Source organism: Cervus canadensis, chromosome 1 (assembly GCF_019320065.1).
Source record: "Cervus canadensis isolate Bull #8, Minnesota chromosome 1, ASM1932006v1, whole genome shotgun sequence".
In the NCBI taxonomy this organism is placed as follows: domain Eukaryota; kingdom Metazoa; phylum Chordata; class Mammalia; order Artiodactyla; family Cervidae; genus Cervus; species Cervus canadensis.
Genome location: NC_057386.1, coordinates 26,694,597 through 26,713,457, shown reverse-complemented (window position 1 = coordinate 26,713,457; position 18,861 = coordinate 26,694,597). Strand labels below are relative to the sequence as shown.

Sequence of the window (18,861 nt, the reverse complement as noted above, 5' to 3'; positions counted from 1 at the left end):
AGGTGAGGTAAGAATGTGTGCTACCATGTGGATGAACTCTGAAAACATGCCAAGTGGAAATCACCAGGGCCACGTGCTGTGTGATCCCAAGGCAGGGCCATTACCTGTGCCTGTCCCAGTCCCTGCATGGGAGAAAGGAACCTGGCATTTGGTACACTTCAGCAAACTGCTAGGGAACTGAGCTGAATACAAAAGATGGGGTTCTGTTTTGGAGAGACAAAGGCCCCAAGAGACATGGGCACAAAAGACACATCCAAAGTTGCAAGACAGGATGTCCACACATCAGCCATGGCAGCAGGGTTGAGTGTACCTGGGGGGCTCCCAGAGCGGCAGGCTGGCTGGGTAACTGTCACAGAGCCTGTAGCCAAGCCCTGCCCAGTGATCAGGAAGCCCATGTGCCCAAGGTCTCCACCCAGATGAAACAGATGGGGTCACGCTCATGTCCGAATCACCTGTCACAAGTTTACTTTACGCTGGCATTAAACAGAACTCTAAAATGTTCATTTAGCCTATTAAACAGATTTGCTATTGCTTTAAATAACAAGTAAGAAGAATTACTTTAATTTGGTCATTTAAGCATGTCATAATTTCTAGCTAATCACAGCAACTCAACTCAGACATTTCACGCCATATAACAGTTTCTTAACCCAGGTACAATCCTGAGGCTGAGGGTTAATGTGAGTTCCAGAGGAGGGACAAGCCATTTCCAGTACATGTGGGAAGCAGAGAAGAAATGTGCCCAAGCAAAGTTCCTCACAACAGGACAAAACGGAGCTCTGAACCACTGCCCTCAGGAGGGCTTTACAGGAGGTGTGGAGGCCTGGACACCCACCCCGTCACCTGGACCCAAGCCCACCGCTGCCAGGTGAGCAGAGTGCCTGTAGCCCCTCCCTCATCCAGCAAGTGAGCAGGGGAGATGTACCAGGGGGGTCTTTACCGAACGACGGCCAGGGGTCCGCAGTGCTGGCTGGGGCTGCCGGCGCGCCCCAGGGGTTGGTCTGGCTGGCAGAGGTGGACGGGCCCCAGGGCTCCGCCTTCTGGGCAGCAGGGCCCGCACTGGGCAGGGCATCCATCAGGTCCAACAGTGTAGTCTGCTGCGGGTGGGAGCTGTGCTGCTGCGAGAGCAGGGAAGGCGACAGGTGAGCTCTGCTGCCTGGCAGCACATGTCCACCCATCGCCTGCACCTACCCGGGCTTCTCCCAAAGAGAAGGCCTTCAGGGGCCCAGAGGACCACAGGACTCCCACTGCCCCACATCACCACTTCCCAGTGAAGACCCGGCTCCACCCTACGTGCCACATGCCCTCTGTCGACCGGTCCTCAGGGTTTCCTGGGAAAACGCAGGTTTTGCCTCCTTCCAGGTGCTGTCCGCTGATGCACCTGGCCCCACAGTGGCCAGCATCACCCAAGGCCCTCTCTCCTGGGGGCTGGCTCACCCTTCCATTCTCATGGCCATCCTGGCTGCTGTCAGGGCCCCAATGGAGCCCCTGGCCCTGGGCGGGGGAGGGGGGGCTCTGCCTTCCGACAGGAAGGTGAGGTTGTCGGGGGCAGAGCAGTCACCTTTAGGTCTCAGAGCACTTGATGTGCAGCTTACAAAGCAGTGGCTGGAGCCATATGCTTGGGGGGTGGGGGGACCAAGAAGGGGTCATGGGGGCCCACCACCCAGGCAGAAGTGTGCACTCCATCCTCTCCTCACTCCTGCTGTCACACCATGGGGGCAGGCTTGGGAGGGTCTCACACAGTGACCCCCCAGCCCCGTGAAGCACTCACCTCTTTCTTTTTTGGAACTTTAACCGTGTCTCGGCGGCTCTCCTCCAAGGCCATCTGCAACCTGAGGTCATCGCCCCGCCTAAGGCGCTCTTCCTGTGGAGCACAATGAACCTCGAAGCTGGTGGTTATGGCCACAACATCACCACCCAGCTAGGCCCTCCCGCCACAGCCGGAAACTAAAGCTGTATCGCCAGTCACTTCAGAGGAGGGTCTGAGGACAAGGTGGACAGGGAGTATCTCCCATCCCCTCTGTGCGCCTGGGGTCCCCACCCACCTGTATGACTCCCACCTACTTCCAGTCCCACCAGGGAGCCCAGGGCACAGACACCACCAGAGAGAAAAGGAACACTTCTAAAATGCTTTTTCTCAAAGTGAAAATGACTTTAAAATTCTAATTTTGGAAGCAATATGTCTCTTCATAAAACACAAATAATCGGGAGGGGAAAAAAAAAAAACAAACACAAACAATCCAGAAAGGAATTGGAAGAGGGACAGGTCACAGGCCATTTCACCCTGACCCCCACTGTGCTCCCAGAAAACAAGTGTGTGCCTATTTTTGATTTCTAACAGAAATGGTCCACTGTATTTTATATTTATTCAAAGCACAGTCACCATATGTTAAGACTGGGCAGCTTGAGCTTTTACAAATGGATAATATAATGATTAAATGTAAGTGAATACACTCATTGTGTCTTATTTACTCTAAGATGGCATGAGGAACCACACTGGATGGGCACGTCCATCCACCCCATTTTCCCTGTGAGCTCTCTGTACCTCCCTTGGGCTGCCAGGGGTGGGGCAGGACCCACAGGGAGGTCATGTGGACCAAGGGGCCGCCCTGGGGGCTGTCCGCTACTGTGGACCTTACAGGATACTCCAGTCACAGGGGGACTAGCCACTCTGGGACTGACAGCTGCCTCCATGTGACCCCCTGCCTGTCCCTCACGGCACTTCTAAGTGAGAGGGTGACACAACCATGCCACACTGCTTCGCCCTTTTGAACCACAGGACAGCAAGTCGGGGCTGAAAGCGGCAGCAGAGGGCCAACCCCTCTGAAGGTCCTCTGGGCTGCTCCTTCCCCTCCTTCTCCATCTTCACGTGACGCGTGCTCGTAACACGTGTCCGTCCCTGGACGTTAGCGCTCTGCTCTCCTGGGCCCTCCCTCCAGCCTCTGTCTTATCCTTTTCCAGGTCCAGATGCTCTCCAGCCACCTTGTGGATTGTATTGCGCACACGGGGTGCACAGGGAGCACCTCGCAAAGCACCTCTGACAGACGCGTCCCCAGGACCGGTGTCCTGGAAGCCTTTCCTCCGCGTGGCTGTGCCCGGCCCTCCCGCGGGGCGTGTCCCTGCCAGCACCCACCTGCTCGGCCACCTCTCTGCTCATGGCCAGCGCCAGCTGCAGCTGCAGCTCCTCCTCCCCGCTCGTCTGAGGCCTTGCCTGTTCCAGCTCCGAGGACACCCGCGGGGAGGTGGCTGTGGGGGAGGCAAAGTCACCGTGAAGGACCCGTGTTCCCCGGCCAGCCACCCGCTCCCGCCTCACACCCACAGGTCCACCTGGGCGGGGAAAGGGGGTGTCTGCGACCATCCCAAGGTCACAGTTGAGGAACATCACAAGCACGCCAGCCACCCAGCACCCACCAAGAAAAATATCCTGGGGTGCAGGCACGGCCAGTTCCGGCCTCTCGAGGATCAGACCTGCCTCCATGGCAGAGCTGCACAGCTTCAAGGAGGGAAGCTGAGTTTTTACAAGATTGAGGGCACAGTTCTGGAAAAGTTGGGTCATTATTCAAAGAAGCCCAAGGCCTCTGTGGACTCATGGGTCCTCTCAAGACCTCCTGACCCCAAACGCTGCTTCAGCCTAAATCTCCCACTTAAGTTTGCCTCTCAGGATCTGCTTCTTTGGGAGAAATTAACTGGTGGGGAAGAGCTCCGATACTGAAGTTTCTAGATAGCTGTGTTCTGGCTGCAGTGAGTAAGGTGGGAGAGGCAAGACTGAGCTGGGGTCCCTGAGTCCAATGGGCAAGGCCGCGGGCCAGTTTGGGGCAGCCTGTAAAGGGCGACATCTTGTCCTACATTTAGGAAAGACATGTGAACACAGCGAGGAGACTGCATCTGGAGCAACCAGGCCTGGAGTACAGTGTGTTCACTATGATTCACAGTCAACCAAGAGAAATGGTTAAAAAAAAAAAAGGCCAACTGCCTCATGTGTACCCTTAAGCTAATAAAGAGGTCAAAGAGCAAAAAACGCTGCAGTTATGGAAAAAACACAAAGATGCTTTTCTAAATAAAATCAAGTCCAATCCAGTCCATCACCCCAATTTTCCAAAGCATTCCTTTAGAAATAAAGCTGGATGGTAACAAAATGTCCTCAAATCTATCTTAACAATCCGATTTCTTAACAACACCCCCCAACAAAAGCATGTCTGGTCCCCAAAGTTCACCTCTGCCCATCACAGACGGCAGATTCTGGCGTCCTTGTGCTCTAGAAAGCAATGCCATCACCCAGACTGGCGAGAACAAGGGAAGCGGGACAGTTGGGGACAGTTGTGGGGGGCAGGAGGAGGCTCTCCCAATGACCAGAGTGCTGTCTTATCCAGGTCACGGCCCCATGGGCCGCCCGCTCCCCACTAACTCCTGATGAAATGTCTCTGAGGCTGCCTCACGAAACCCTCAGTTTATAACAAACCCTTCATATCCACCATCCTCCACTTACTCCCGAAGGGGAAACCAGGCCCCCAGGCCCCACCCTATACCCCCAAAGGGCTCTGAACAGAGGGCCCCATCTTGGCAGGGAAAGCTGAACTTGGCTGTGCAGCCACAGAGCCTGACTTGCCTGGGACAGGATGAATGGGCCGGGGCTCTGCAGGGCCGGCCGGAGAAGTGAGGCGCCCTGTCCTCGGTGCCTCTCTGCACAGCTGCGCGGCCGGCCCGGCTTCAAATGCAAATGTGCACGTCTGTGTCCCCCCAGCTGACGCTGCTGGAATAATGTGTGGCCGGAACACACGGAAATAGCTCACCACATCAATGTGGAAATCAGACAAAGGGTATTCCCCTAAATGCTGTGGTTTTTATAAGCGGATGCACGGCTCTCGGTCGCGCAGATGGCAGAATTCACAGCCACCAGCCCGGAGTGTCAGCTGAGCGCACACAGACCTCAGCTGCGAGGGCGGCGTCCGGTGGAGACGCTCCTGCCTTAGTGAAGCATCTCGGCCCCACAAAGGGCCTCTTGTGCCAGAGAACAGGACAGTGAGCACAGAGCCTGAAAGGGCCCTCCAGCCACCAGAGCCTGGCCTGGCCCCACTCTGAGGCTCCACCACTCACGGGGCAGTAAGAGAAGCAAGTCCCCTTGGGTCTCTGCTGCTTTCTGCCCCAGCCATGCTCTCCAGGGAAGGCAGGCCCTGTGCACACAAGCTCATCACCCTGGGAGCACGAGTCCCCACCCTTCCCCTGCGGTTGAGACTGACCCGTGGGGAGGAGCACAAAGCCGGCACCCCTATGGTGGGCTCCCATTTGTCCTGCCTGGTCCACCACCCTGGCTGCGGAAGCACAGGGGGAGGTTGGACAGGGAGCCCACACAGGACCACATTGTCTCAAACTTCAGGCCAGGAGGAGAACCAGAAACCCACCCCCAACCTGGTACCTCCTGCAGGGCCACCCCCCCTTCACCCTGCTCACCTGCTCCAGGGGCTGGCTGACTGCACCGGGCCCCAAATCCCCCCTACAAGGCACTTCAGGTACACAAGGTTGGGGAATTTTGAAAAAAGAAAGTAAAGCACTCAAGGTAACAGAAAAACAGGAAACTGCCTCTTCTCATTGGCAATGTTCTGCAATTTTCCTAGAGAGCTCTTCAGCGGCATCTGCAGTCACGGACGTTGGTTGAAGGGCACAGACTGCAGGCCCCCTCCCACAGGCGGCTCTGCATGGGGACTTCAAGGAAAGTGGGGCACATGGGCTGGAAAGAAGGCAAGGGCCTGGCCATGCAGCTCCAAGAAGACCCCACCTGGGTCTGAGCACTGCCACCACCCCATGCCTGCCAGCTGACAGGGACACCAGGCACCTGGCCTGTCCCCACCCCACTGCAGCAGGGAGCTGCACCCTGATGCCACCCCTCCAGGCTTCTGCTTCCAAGTCTGTGAGGTGAGCGATGGGAGGGACGGGAGGGGCAGGAGGGACAGGAGGGCCCAAGACAAGCTGCTTCCACCCTGGGGGTTGGCCCTGCCCAGGTCACTGCTCTCCACTCCACCCAGAGCCACAAGACACCCCCTGTCTCACGGGGAAGAAACTATAGATGGACACCGCGGTGGCTCAAGGCCTACATGGGCTGAGGACTGTGGTTCTGGCAGCCGTGGCCTCCCCCTCCCTTTTCTGTCAGCCACCAAGGGAGGGGCTGCGGAGCCGGCGCTGAGCCCAGGGCCACTTTCTGCCCCTGGTGACCAGGTCCCTGTTCAGCTAAGTTCCTTCCTCATCACTGAACTGCAATGAACTGCTTACTGGGCCTTCCTCAGCATGGCGACATCTTCCTGTGCTCCACAGGCTGTTTCCTGAGTCAGCGATGACCTCAGCCACCGAGGACACTCCCACACGGAGCAGAGGCTTCTGACCCTGTCCCCTGGGAGACCCACCAGGCCCGCCCGCTCCCAGCTCACAGGCGACAGCAGGAAAGACTATTGTTAGTCAAGTGAGATGAATTATGAGAAAATAAGCTCAGATTACCCCAGGTAACGTTGAAAGAGAGAAATTACATAAATATGTTGTGGAAATAACATGTCCACTGACTCAATGGACATGAGTTTGAGCAAACTCTGGGAAATGGTGGAGGACAGGGAAGAATGCTGTGCTGTAGTCCATGGGGTCACGGAGTCAGACATGACAGAGCAACTGAACAACAATGTTGTGGAAAAGCCAAAAAGGTGCAAGATGCGAAGAGACTGAAGTACCACCACAGCTGGGTGACCTTCAGGACAAGAGGGGCTGGACCATGACCATGCTCTGCCCTTTGCCCACCACTCGACAGTCCTGGCAAAACCCTGTCTAGATTCCAATGCAGACTCTACATCTGATTCCAGTTCACAGAAGCACAGGAAAAGGACTGAGGCAGACAAACCCCGACCAAGGGCCACTTTGCAGGACGGCCGGCCCAGCATCCCAGCACATGAGGGTCGTGAGCACTGTTATACTGAAGGGACAGGATCCCAGGTGGTCTCAGTACAGACAGCTGGCTGTACGTCACAGTCAGAACAGTGGGCAGATGGGCACGCGGGCAGGGACGAGATGGCCCAACGACTGCTGTCCACTCCATCCACTGTCGGGTTATGGGGGAGGGGAGATGCCAGAGCTTGTGTTAAATACTTCAGCGTAAGAGGAAGTAAGGGCCGCCCCACTCTTCCTGCCTCTACTCCTCTTCCCAGAGGAAACAGCTGTTGACATTTTCTCATGACTCCACTCAGAAGACATACACGCATGCCCTGCACATCGGCGTGCTTTCCTGACTCTCGCCCACAGGCCCCCTCAATTCCTGCCATGTGTGAGCTCCACCTCACCACATCCCCACCCAGGCTGACGGTCTCAGCCTCAGAGAGGCAGCCCTGGTGGAGGGTGCGCCTGGAAGTCTGGGCCCAGACCCAGGCTTGCCGCTGCTCAACCCCCTGCCGTGGCCTCCTCCTCCACAGGATGGGAGATAGGGTCCCCGCAGCTTGGGCTGCTGTGGGGACCAGACGAGTTCCTACGGGGGGCACCTGGCCCAGCGCCTGGCATGTGACAGTGGTACCACAGCTGGCATCTTGCCCAACCCTCAGCCCAGGTGGGGTCCTGCCTCCCAATCCACCCCAAAACCAGGGCTGAGGCCCAGAGATGAGGTGGCTCGCCAGGGTCCCGCAGCCACAAGGGACAAAGGCCAACCTAAGGCCTTGCTCTTCATCATCACTGCTTCCCACAGAGGAGGGAATCGGGGCCCAGGAAGGTCCCAAGGCCACTCAGAGCCAGCAGGAGAACTCAAGAGCCAATGCCATGCTGTCTCCATGCCCAGCCTGGGGGCAGGCAGCAAGGCTGCCAGGCAGAGAGCAGGTGGGGCTTCACCAGGTTCGACAGCCTTGCCCTGCCCAGGGGCCAAGGCAGAGTGGGCCCAAAGGTGTGAGGTCCTGACCCCCAGCGCCTCAGAACACGGGCGGATTTGGAAACGGCTATGGCAGAGTCCTTAGTGAGTGGTTAAGCTGAGGTCACACTGGAGCAGGTGGGCCCCACGTCCAACGTGACCTGTGTCCTTACAGGCAGGGAAGAGATGGGGGCGAAGACATGAGGGGAGGGCGGCAGCTGTGGCCCGGGGACACAGAGGAGGCCTCCAGCAGCAGAAGCAGAGACAGCGCGAGGCCGGACGCTCCCTGTGCGTGCGGGTCTCAGAGGCGCAGGCCTGTGCACACCCTGATCCAGGGCTTCCAGCCTCCACAGGGGATAAGACCCGTGTCAGTGCTGCTGCAGCCCCAGGTCCCGGGCTCTCCCAGCATACACATCTGGGCCCCACCTCCCCGCACACTCCTGCCATGGGGAGGAGCTGCCCCTCGACTCTCTACTGCTCACCACCCACCCTTGGCCCCTGCTCTGTCACCCCTGCAAGGGCCCTAGAATCCTCCAGCTCCTTCCTGCCCTCAGACCATGCCCTCCTTCCAGCCCTCAGGCGGGCAAGAGAACCTCGGCCTCCCCTCCAGGGTCGGCTCCGGAGCCGTCCCCCAGCACATCCTCCCCACTGAGATGCTCCGCGCTCAGGGGTTCTTCTCAGCCTGGCTCAGCGCGGACACCCCTGCCCCAGGGACCCAGAGCCCGCAGACTGGGGGCCTCACCTGTGCTCCACACCTGCCTGCAGCCAGGCCATCTCCCCGACCTGCCTCTTTCCACGCACTTGTGTGTTCACTTTCTAGTTTAGTTTCCAGTGAGCAGAAGCTGTGACTCCCAAGGGCACACCTCACACACTGGGCCCAACCATCCTGAGGTACGTGAAAGCCGAAGCCCAGGAAGAAAGGAGGCAGCGCGGACAATGGTGGGGATAGGCGGGCAGACAGAGATGAAGGCTGCCCTGTCTCTGGCTGGCAGGGCTCAAGAGCCCATCCTGTCTGTGCTGCTCTCTTTGGGCTGCAGGGTAAATCCTGTCCATTACAAGGTCATCAGCTTGCAAGGTGGGAGCTAGAAGCTTGTCCAGAATAGGAAGCCATTTTTTCTCCTTGCTCTTTCCCGGGGGTCCCATGGTTTCTGGTGCTTTGGGAAGTCACATTCTGTGGGGGTGGGGGAGCACCGGGGCGAGGGCCACACCCACAGCTCCCCAGGCAGGCGCTCAGGAGGGAGGAACTGGGGGTGGGGGGGTGGGGTCAGAGAGCTGTGGTCACCGGAACTTCAACAGAGACAGAACGCCCTCTTTCTTAATTCAATCGTAAACTGAGGTTACATGCCTACAGCAGTTTCTTATAGAGCAATACTTAGAGACAGGAAACTCACTTTTAAAATGAATATCCTGATGGAAATTTTCATCTACTAAACTAGCAAAGTAATGCTCAAAATTCTCCAAGACAGGCTTCAACAGTATGCGAACAGTGCTTCCAGACGTTCAAGCTGGATTTAGAAAAGGCAGAGGAACCAGAGATCAAATTGCCAATATCTGTTGGATCATAGAAAAAGCAAGAGAATTCCAGAAACACATATACTTCTGCTTTATTGACTATACCAAAGCCTCTGACTGTGTGGATCACAACAAACTGTGGAAAATTCTTCAAGAGTTGGGAATACCAGACCCCCTGACCTACCTCCTGAGAAATCTGTATGCAGGTCAAGAAGCAACAGTTATAACTGGACATGGAACAACAGACTGTTTCCAAATTGGGAAAGGAGTACATCAAGGCTGTATATTGTCACCCTGCTTATTTAACTTATATGCAGAGTACATCATGAGAAATGCTGGACTGTATGAAGCACAAGCTGGAATCAAGATTGCCCGGAGAAATATCAATAACCTCAGATATGCAGATGACACTACTCTTATGGAAGAATGCAAAGAAGAACTAAAGAGCCTCTTGATGAAAGTGAAAGAGAGTGAAAAAGTTGGCTTAAAACTCAACATTCAGAAAACTAAGATCATGGCATCCGATCCCATCACTTCACGGCAAATAGATGAGGAAACAGTGGAAACAGTGACAGACTTTATTTTGGGGGGCTCCAAAATCACTGCAGATGGTGACTGCAGCCATGAAATTAAAAGACGTTTGCTTCCTGGAAGAAAAGTTATGACCAACCTAGACAGCATATTAAAAAGCAGAGACCAACAAAGGTCCATCTAGTCAAGGCTATGGTTTTTCCAGTAGTCATGTATGGACTGAGAGTTGGACTATAAAGAAAGCTGAGCGCCAAAGAATTGATGCTTTTGAACTGTGGTGTTTGAGAAGACTCTTGAGAGTTCCTTGGACTGCAAGGAGATCCAACCAGTCCATCCTAAAGGAAATCAGTCCTGAATGTTCATTGGAAGGACTGATGCTGAAGCTGAAACTCCAATCCTTTGGCCACCTGATGCAAGGAACTGACTCTTCTGCAAAGACCCTGATGCTAGGAAAGATTGAAGGTGGGAGGAGAAGGGGACGACAGAGGATGAGATGGTTGGATGGCATTACTGACTCAATGGACATGAGTTTGAGTAAGCTCTGGGAGTTGGTGATGGACAGGGAGGCCTGGCGTGCTGCAGTCCATGGGGTCACAAAAAGTTAGGCACAACTGAGCGACTGAACTTAACTGAAACCAGAAATTAGCTTTCAGAAAAATCTCAGTACCCATTTTGGGCTTGGGGCTATGCACCAAGCATGGCCACCCCTCTCGCACCCCAGCTGGGGGCGCTGCACCTGGGCTGGGTCTGCTGGGAAAACATCTGCCAAGTTCAAGACACAGAATGGTGCTAACACACTGTCCACGAACCTCACTTCCTGGAATTCTACATTGAAGACAAGACAATTCTACATCAAGACCCCTCGGAAAAGCAGCTTTCTGCCCAAAGGTATTCACCACATTGTCACCACACTGTGAGAACCTGGACACAATTCAGACAGGGTGGAGACTGTGATCCACGCGGTCCCTTCTCAGAGCATGTCCCTCAGGCGGGGTGCTGTGTGAGAGCCTGTGACAGCACAGGGGACACGCAGAACAGGAGAGAGTGCTATCCCGACCTGCTCTATGGACCTCTCACCCACCCAAGCTCTAACCTTTGAAGTCAAGTGTAACTGTGTAGCAACGTGGAAAATGCAGAGCAAGTTATGAGTCAGCTGAGGGGTCCTCTGAGCCTCTGCATCCTGCCCACTGCGCCCAGGGTAAGAACAGTCTCTAACTCGCCTGCCTGGCCCCCTCCAGGCAACTCCATGTGGCGCACTGTCAGGGCACCCACCCTCTCCAGAGCTGGAGGCCCACAGAGGGCCAGGCCTCATCTGCAGACCATGAGCCCTCACTGCCCAGTGCCAGCCCTGGCCAAATGAATGCTGTAACCTTCTGAGATGTGTGCTCTGTTACAAACGACACGTGTGTAACACTGGTCTACCATGTATACAGTATAAAACATTAGATTCCTTCTGCTCCCATGAAACACACTTCAGACCCAGATCCAGGTCTGTTCATACAGTTGGCCATGGGGGATATGGGTATTGATTATTCCTCCTCAGAGTAAGAACTCTCTGGCTCTCCCCAGACAGATGGCCATGATGAGGCCCCACCACTGCCTGTGCCCAGAGGCCCGGCAGCTGGGGTGACGACGTCGTGATAGAAAGGGCAGGGATCCAAACAAACCTGCAGGCCTGGAAAAGCACGCGCTTAGAAAAAACACTCAGAAGGACACACACACACACAGGAACAACAGCAGTCTAAGGAGATTAGAAGATGGTCCATCTTCTTTTTGCACTTTCTACACAATCAGGAGTAGACAGGCATTATCTTACAATGAGAAAACCAGCAGAGTTTCTTATGTGCCACCCGTGCTGAGCTTACCACCTAGACGTGGAAAAGCGGGCCACAGGGGCACTGGCCCGATGGGCTGGTCACTGAGTTGCCAGCAGGCCATGGGAGGAGGCCCATGGGCACACCGCCTGCTGACTCTGACTTTCTGAAAGGGCACGGCTGCCAGTCATCAGCCAGAGGGACAGGAGGAAGAACCTGAACTGGACAGGCCGCAGCCTACGAGAAACCTCAGCACCATGATCATGGTGCCCGCGTCCACCCCGAGACTCCAGCCTGTCAGACGTGTGCCTGGGCTCTGGGCAGCCAGCAGCTCAGGGAGCAGAAAAAGGGAAGCTACAAAGTTGGAAACAGCCTTCACTACCAACAAAAGCTAACCTCTAGGAATCAGATGGTCTAGACTCAAAGCCTCAAGATATGGCACATTTCCATGTTTCTGGAAAAGCCCACAAAATGTAGTTCCAAAGGCTAAGTGTAAAGAAAATGAAAAGAGGGCTAGTGCCCCAGCCTGAAACAACCACCGATGGAGACAGCATACCACGCCAGCTGAGGGCCCAGCCTCGATCTCTGCTGCACTTCACAAGGCCAGTCAAGGTGACCCCTTCATGCTGCATTCCAAGCTGGCGTGCTCAAGGCAGATCCCCAGGACCCAGGGGAAGCCCTCACCTCACACTTGGCATCAGGCAGGTGCTCAGAAAGGATCACCCGTGACGGTGAGGGTACTAGACACAGAGAGGAAGGCACCAGAATGGTGACACCATGTAATACTAATTTGCCCAAACCTCATCCAGGGCTTGAGAAACTCTGGGAAAACAAACTCACTCAGTCATTTCACCCTTAATTTCTAACCTTAATTTCTATCTCTAGGCCCCAGAGCTGAGGCAGTGTGGGCTGTGGGTGGACCAACTTGTTGGCAGTGTGTGGAGGCACCGAGTTGGTGGGGGGACATGCAGGCCTCAGCTCGGGGCTTTGAATGCAAGAGTCCCAGGACAGCTGGGGGCCCCGGGTACTCGACAGGCAGGCCCAAGGACACTGGGGACCAGCAGGAGTGTCAGTCTGAAACATGCTGACTGCCTCCCTGCACCAAAGTTAGTCCTCCCTCAGGACAGAGGGTGAGGGGAGAACGGGCCCAGAGCTCAACGCGATGATCCCGCAAGCACTGGCAGGGTGGCCGCAAGGTATATTAGGCCCAAGTGAGGGGGCCACTTCAAGGGCTGCCGGCCACCCCAGTCAGAGCCACCCAGGGAAGAGAGGAGAGGCATTCTCTGCGGCGGGCCCGGGTGCCAAGGCAGCAGACTGAGCGTACTTCTTCACAGGCTGCAGCGAAATCTGTTTTCAGCGTAGCCCGCACCAGCTGAAGGTTGTCCAGGAGAGCTAGCAATCAGCCCCAAAGCAAGCCTCACTTCCATCCCCATTGAGTCAGAGACCTCCAAACACTGCAACCTACAATTGATTGGACAGCTAACTCTCTGCTTGCCACAGTCCCAGGTCCCACGGATTTCAGGGAGGATGGCGGGGAACTGAGAAGCAAAATCCACCCCATTCGGTCCTCTGCTCACCCGCCCGCATCACTACAGCATGGAGGACGGCTTCCGTCTGGGTGTGCCGGTGGGACCAGGACCAAACCACAGGCCCGGCCCAGGGGCCCAGTCCTCCCCGCGCCCGGGGCTGCCGCCAGCACACCTCCAGTCCTGCAGGGTGCAGGACTGGGAGAGCCCGACAACCACCCAGGCCTCATGCAAAGCAAACACTGGCTCCCTTGAGGCCTCCGGGTGAGGGGTGTGGAGAGGGAGGCAGGGTAGCCAGGGCTCCTGGGAGAGGGGAGGACCAGTGCTGGGCTGCAGAGGGAGCTGCCCTGAGACCCGGGAGGCAGGGAGAGAGCTGGCTGTACTGGGCGACCAGGAGCACACCCAGCAGGCTGCCCACGTTTCCCACCTTGGGCTGCGGGGTCCCAAGAGAGGCAGGGCTGGGCCGGGTCGCTGGCCGGGCAGGAGGGCGGCCCTGGGCGCAGCAGGAAGGGCGGGCGTTGGCTCAGCGGCGGCTCCTCGCTCTGACCCCGCAGGGGCCCAGTGCGGTGCTGGGGACACAGCGAGGCCTCGGGTGCTGTGGGGCAGGGACACACACACACACACACACACACACACACACACACAGAGACAGGCTGTTAGAGGGAAAAGCAAGGTCGGGCCCCGCGAACAGACTCTTGAACATGCAGCTTAAGCTCGGGCTCTCAGAGGCGGGCCAACTCAGGGCTGCTGGGCAGGGAGGCGAAGGCTGAGGCCATGGGACCAGACACAAGGCCCCACCACCTCCTCCCAGCCCTGGAACAGTCTTCACTCGATGCATGGGACATGGCTTCAGCTCCTATTCTCGGTTCTCGGGACTCAGGGGCAATGACCTCAAAAGGCAGGCAGGAGAAAAGCAGCCCCCAGGGCCCTTACGTGACCACTTCCAAAGAGGAGGCCAGCCCGGAGCCCAGCCCACCTGCAGCTGCCTTTCTTGGAGGAGAGGGGCTCCCTGAGGCACACATATGACTTCACTTCTTAAGGGCAATCTTCCTTTTCTATCAACCTAGTGTAGGGGAGCCCCTGGAGCCCCAGATTGCATGCTCCATTTCTTTTAAGCAGCTTCACCAAGGTCCCAGCCTTTGCCTGAGCAAAGTCATCCAAACTAGGTGGGGAAACGACAAGAACTACAAGTGGGACAAGGAATGCTGGCCTCTGAGCTTGACAATCACTGAGAATCCCAGAGGCGGGAGTCCGACCCCACTGTGCAAATCTGCTCAACACAAACGCTACAAGTGGCAGGGTGACGACAAACTGAAAACTGCCAAACTAAATAAGCAAGGTCAACAGGGGGTTGTCAAACTGCAAACAACTGGGTTAAAATTTTTTTTAAGCTAACACTGTTACTTATTCCAAAAGCAAAGGGTAGGGGTACCTGGATTCTTGTTTTCACAGCCAGAGGAACAATTTCTGTGTCCCTCACCCTGCAGGCTACCAGGGCTGCCTGCTTGCCACTGCACTGAGAAGGCAGAGGGGCACCGTTTCAGGGCCCACGTCCATGAACATCTAGGATGCCAACATGGCTCCCTGGCCAGCCTCTGTCAGGCCCTGAATGCCACTTCTGCTCTCTGACATCGCTCCTGAACACTGGGCAAAGACCCAGCATCTTCAACATGCAAAGCAAGAAAATAGAGCAGCCCAGAAAGCACGGACCCAACCGTGTGACCGAATCAGCAAGGACTCCCACTCAGGGTGGGAAGGAAGCCTGGCTTCTCCCTCTGCAAGTGAGGCGGACATGCACTGCCTCACCCAGTGATGCTCAAGCAGAACAGACGCTGAGCCAGTCAGGAGACCAGCTTCAGAAAGCCCAGTTTCAGAAAGACACTGAATATGAGATAAAAGAGAGTAGATTCTCCAGGACCGCCAATCCCCTGCTCCTGGGGCAGCCAGGCCCTTTGCTTCAGCCCTGCCCTGAGAAGGAAGCAGGTAATCCATCCTCTGGGCCCACCTTGCCCCCGGGGCTGGCCCTGCCCACATGCACAGAGTCAAACCCCAGAGTGGCAGAGGGTCTTGGGACCCCAGGCCAGAAGTCCCTCTGTAACAGTAACCCCAGGCGGACTGAGGGGCTGCTGCCAGGTGCCAGCAGCGGGAAGGTAGTGGCCACAATCTCTGGCTGAGCCTGGTGCCCGGAATGGGGGTTACTACTCACAGCCATGGTAGGAAGCCGGTGACCCCCCGGCCTTGCCGTACTCCTGCTCCGAGTAGCTGGTGGACAGGTTGGGCTGGCTGGAGCCCCGGCCAAAGGTGATCTGGTTGCTGCCCATGCCGGTGGCCACCTGGGCCATGCGCTCCTTGGTCTTGAGGGCCTGGGCCCGCTCGGCCTTAAGCCGCTCCTCATCCTTCAGCAGGGCCACCAGCTGCTTGGCCTTCTCACGCACGTTGACCCCCTGGTCCTTGCCGTCACGGTCGACGTACTGGAAGTCCTTCAGGGTCTGGATGGCGAAAATGTTTTCACGGCACTGCTGGGCCACGCGCTCTGAGCCCGTCTTGATGAGGTAGTCGAGCAGCGTCAGTGCCTTGTACACGTGCCGCCAGTTCTTGCCGTGGTCGTTGAGTCGCTTCCACACCATGCTCATGATCTCCGAGAAGGCCACCACGTTGTAGGTCAGGTCCGCGATCTCCGTCATCAGGGAGCTGGACGGGCCCCATGGGTCATTGGAGGTGGCTTCCCGCACTTTTATCTCGGCTTCCGAGTAGTTGTTGACAATGTTTTTCATCTGCCGTCTGATGGACGAGGTCGTCATCTTTACGTTCTGTGACAAGTGCAGATCCCTTCAGAGAGAGAAGCTTCCCCGTCTCCAGCAGGTTTGTGCCTCACAGAGGTTCAGTCTCTGTAACAGGTCTGGAGCAGGGTCCCTGACGGTCATTTCCTCTAATGGAGCCTCAGATCTGAGAAGCCAGAAGCCATGACCTAGAGAAAGTAACAAACGGTACTGTGCGTGAGTTCCCCTGAGACAGCAGGCGCTCTGCAAATGGCAGGCACTGGTCGGCCAGCCCGGGTGGTGAGAGGACATCCTCCAGCCCCCGGGGACAAGAAGAATGCCATCTTCCCTTCAAAACTAAGATAAGATCAATACTACACGTTAATAACCAATACAGTTTAAACTCAAGTTTAAGCCTCTGGAAGGAAAGCAGTAACACTGTAACTCCTGGTCTATTTTCAAACCACTTCTGCTGCATCTGCTCTGCCACACCTGGCAGATGCCCGCTAGAAGAATCTCACACCATCTACACTGGCTCCAGAGACTCTCTCTGACCCTCTTCTCCTGACTTCTTACAGAGATGCCCAACCCCTTCGAGACCAGGGCTGAGGCCCCACTGGGCTTTCAGAGCCTCTAGCATCTAGCACAAGCTATGTAGCACTGATACAACCTTACAAATAAACTGCTTCTGGCCCAGTTTCCTCATCTGAGAGAGAAGAGAACCAAGGGCTCCACATTAACAGGTCCACCCAGCCCTTTGCCGCAAACACATCTCTCCAGGGAAGGAACACCTGCGGAGCTGGAGTGAAGGCTATGCCTCTGGCCACAGGCCTGGTCCAGAGTGTGGAGGACACCACCTGGTTTGGCTGCCAGTGAGCACCCAGCACCGCGATATAAACGCTGCTGACACAAGTTAAAAATAGTGCCCCTTCCCCAGGAAGGCATCTGGCAGGGGACAGAGGTGAGCGTGGGGACCTGAGGATGCAAGTCCAGGGCAACTCGACTGTGGCGGTGGGCCACAGAGGCGAGGAAAGCACTCCCTGCAGAGCTAGCCCTCAGGGGGAGGTCTTCAGAGGAGGAGAGGGGGCAGGTGGGGATTGAAAAGGAAGCAGTGCCAGGTGACTCCTCTCCTACAGAATGGGGAGGGGGCCCAGGACCTGCAGCTCCCCACCCCCACCCCACACTCAGCTGTCACTGGGCTTCTGGCCTGGGAAAGAGCTGGGTGGCCTTGGGCCAGGCTGTCTCCCTGTATGCTCACAAAAAGCCTTCCTTCCGGGTAAGGATCACCCCTCCCCTGGTGCAGATGGAGAGCCTTCCTTCTGGGTCATGAGGTCAGCTGACCAAGGCTCCCTGCTGAGGACTCTCTCCCTCCTCCCACAGGGGCCCTCACTCTGCTGCTTCTGCCAGAGGAACAATGGGTGGGCGGCCTCCACCAGCTTCATCCCGGCTTCAGAAATAAGTAATCAGCAAGTGTCAGGAGTGGGGAAGCCACAAGAAATGCCCACTCCTCACATGCAGCCAAATAGGAGAAGCTCATAACTGTCATCCTGGTGACAACTAGACATCTGCTTGGTGAGCAAGGCCTCTCCACCCTCAGACAGGTGAAGAATTCTGTCTTCATCTGCAGATGCAGGGCTTCAGCAGAATGGGACTCAGCTGAAGGTGGGCAGAGTGAACTCCACTGCCCGGCCAGCTCTTACAAACCTTGTACAGTGTGTGCGAGGAGCAGGGCCAGGTGCTCTGTGGGGACCTGCATGTGTGACATGACCAGGCTGGTCATCCATGGCCGCCAGACAGGACGGGCCTCAGAGGGGGCCTCCCAAGCAAACGCTCCAGCGTCACTGGTCACACTCGAGGTCCCAGAGCCCCAGGGCCACCCAGCACCCTGTCTGTCACCCACCTGGGGCCCGGCAGGCTCCCCTACCCTGCACTTCACAGCTGCAGAAGCCATCACAGCCACGTGTAACCTGCAGCACGCATGCCCTGTCCCAGGCAACAGCCCATCCACACACACAAAGCCTGAAGGACGGGCCCTTAGCCACAGCTGAGCCATGGCCCAGTACGACCAAGGAGCTGCGTCCCTTGGCCCCAACATGCAGGCAGCCCAGCCAGTCTCGGATCATGACTCTTTCTCAAGAGCAGCCTATAATAGTGACCATAAAGTAACAGCTGGATCACATTTGCCAAAGACGAGCTGGGGCAGAAAAATGCTGGCATATTTGAAAACACAACCAGAATTCCACTGACAGTGGAGACTACAAATAGATTGAATAAAACAGCAAACAGAACAACACTAAAAAAACAAACAAAAAATTCCAAGGCTAGAGTGATGCCCCTGGAGGCAAGAAGAATTCCATAAAAATGTGTTCAAGAGCCTGCAGAGTTGGGTGGGGAAATTCCTTCCAAATCCAGAGTCCCAGATGAGGGAGGAAGCAGCCCTCATGGCTCCAGACCCCAGGTGGGCCCTGGTCAAAGCCCACGTGAGTCCTGGTCATCCTTTCTGTGACAGGGACGTGACTGGCCAGGTGTCAAGAAAACGCTGATGGTTGGGGTCTCCACCAAACCCCCATTTGGGGGGCTTTTCAGGGTTCGGGGATCATTATCAGGGACCCAGACCAGCTATGAGGGAACGGCAGCAAACGTCTCTCCCCTCCCCAAACCTAACAGGATCCGCAGATGGCAGCTCCTTTTCTGCGTCTGGCAGCCTTCTGTGACTTTCTCCAGGCAGGCGACACCTGCAGGGAAGCTGAGGGCCATCCGCCTCACTCACCGAACATAGCATCCGTGTCCCAGGACTCCTCGGTGGGCAGAGAAATCAAATCTTATATCTCTACCCCAAAAGCGGACTTCAAGAAAAC

At 56.3% G+C, this 18,861-nt stretch overlaps 1 protein-coding gene across 9 annotated transcripts in view; it reads right to left on the bottom strand.

Moving 5' to 3' along the window:
* Nucleotides 1-18,861, bottom strand: part of EPN2 (epsin 2) — a 51,996-nt gene that overhangs the window by 9,191 nt on the left and 23,944 nt on the right. For 2 of the 9 annotated variants that reach the window (XM_043472931.1, XM_043472937.1), the window contains exons 2-6: nt 15,451-16,212; nt 13,672-13,839; nt 3,131-3,243; nt 1,769-1,861; nt 923-1,115 (exon numbers count right to left, since the gene is read on the bottom strand). In XM_043472931.1, the coding sequence (XP_043328866.1) occupies nt 923-1,115; nt 1,769-1,861; nt 3,131-3,243; nt 13,672-13,839; nt 15,451-16,045 (1,162 nt within the window). In that variant the 5' untranslated portion in view covers nt 16,046-16,212. Of the gene's footprint in view, nt 1-922; nt 1,116-1,768; nt 1,862-3,130; nt 3,244-13,671; nt 13,840-15,450; nt 16,213-16,673; nt 16,771-18,861 lie in introns of those variants that run through there. The other 7 variants (XM_043472944.1, XM_043472951.1, XM_043472961.1 and 4 more) reach the window with 7 other exon arrangements.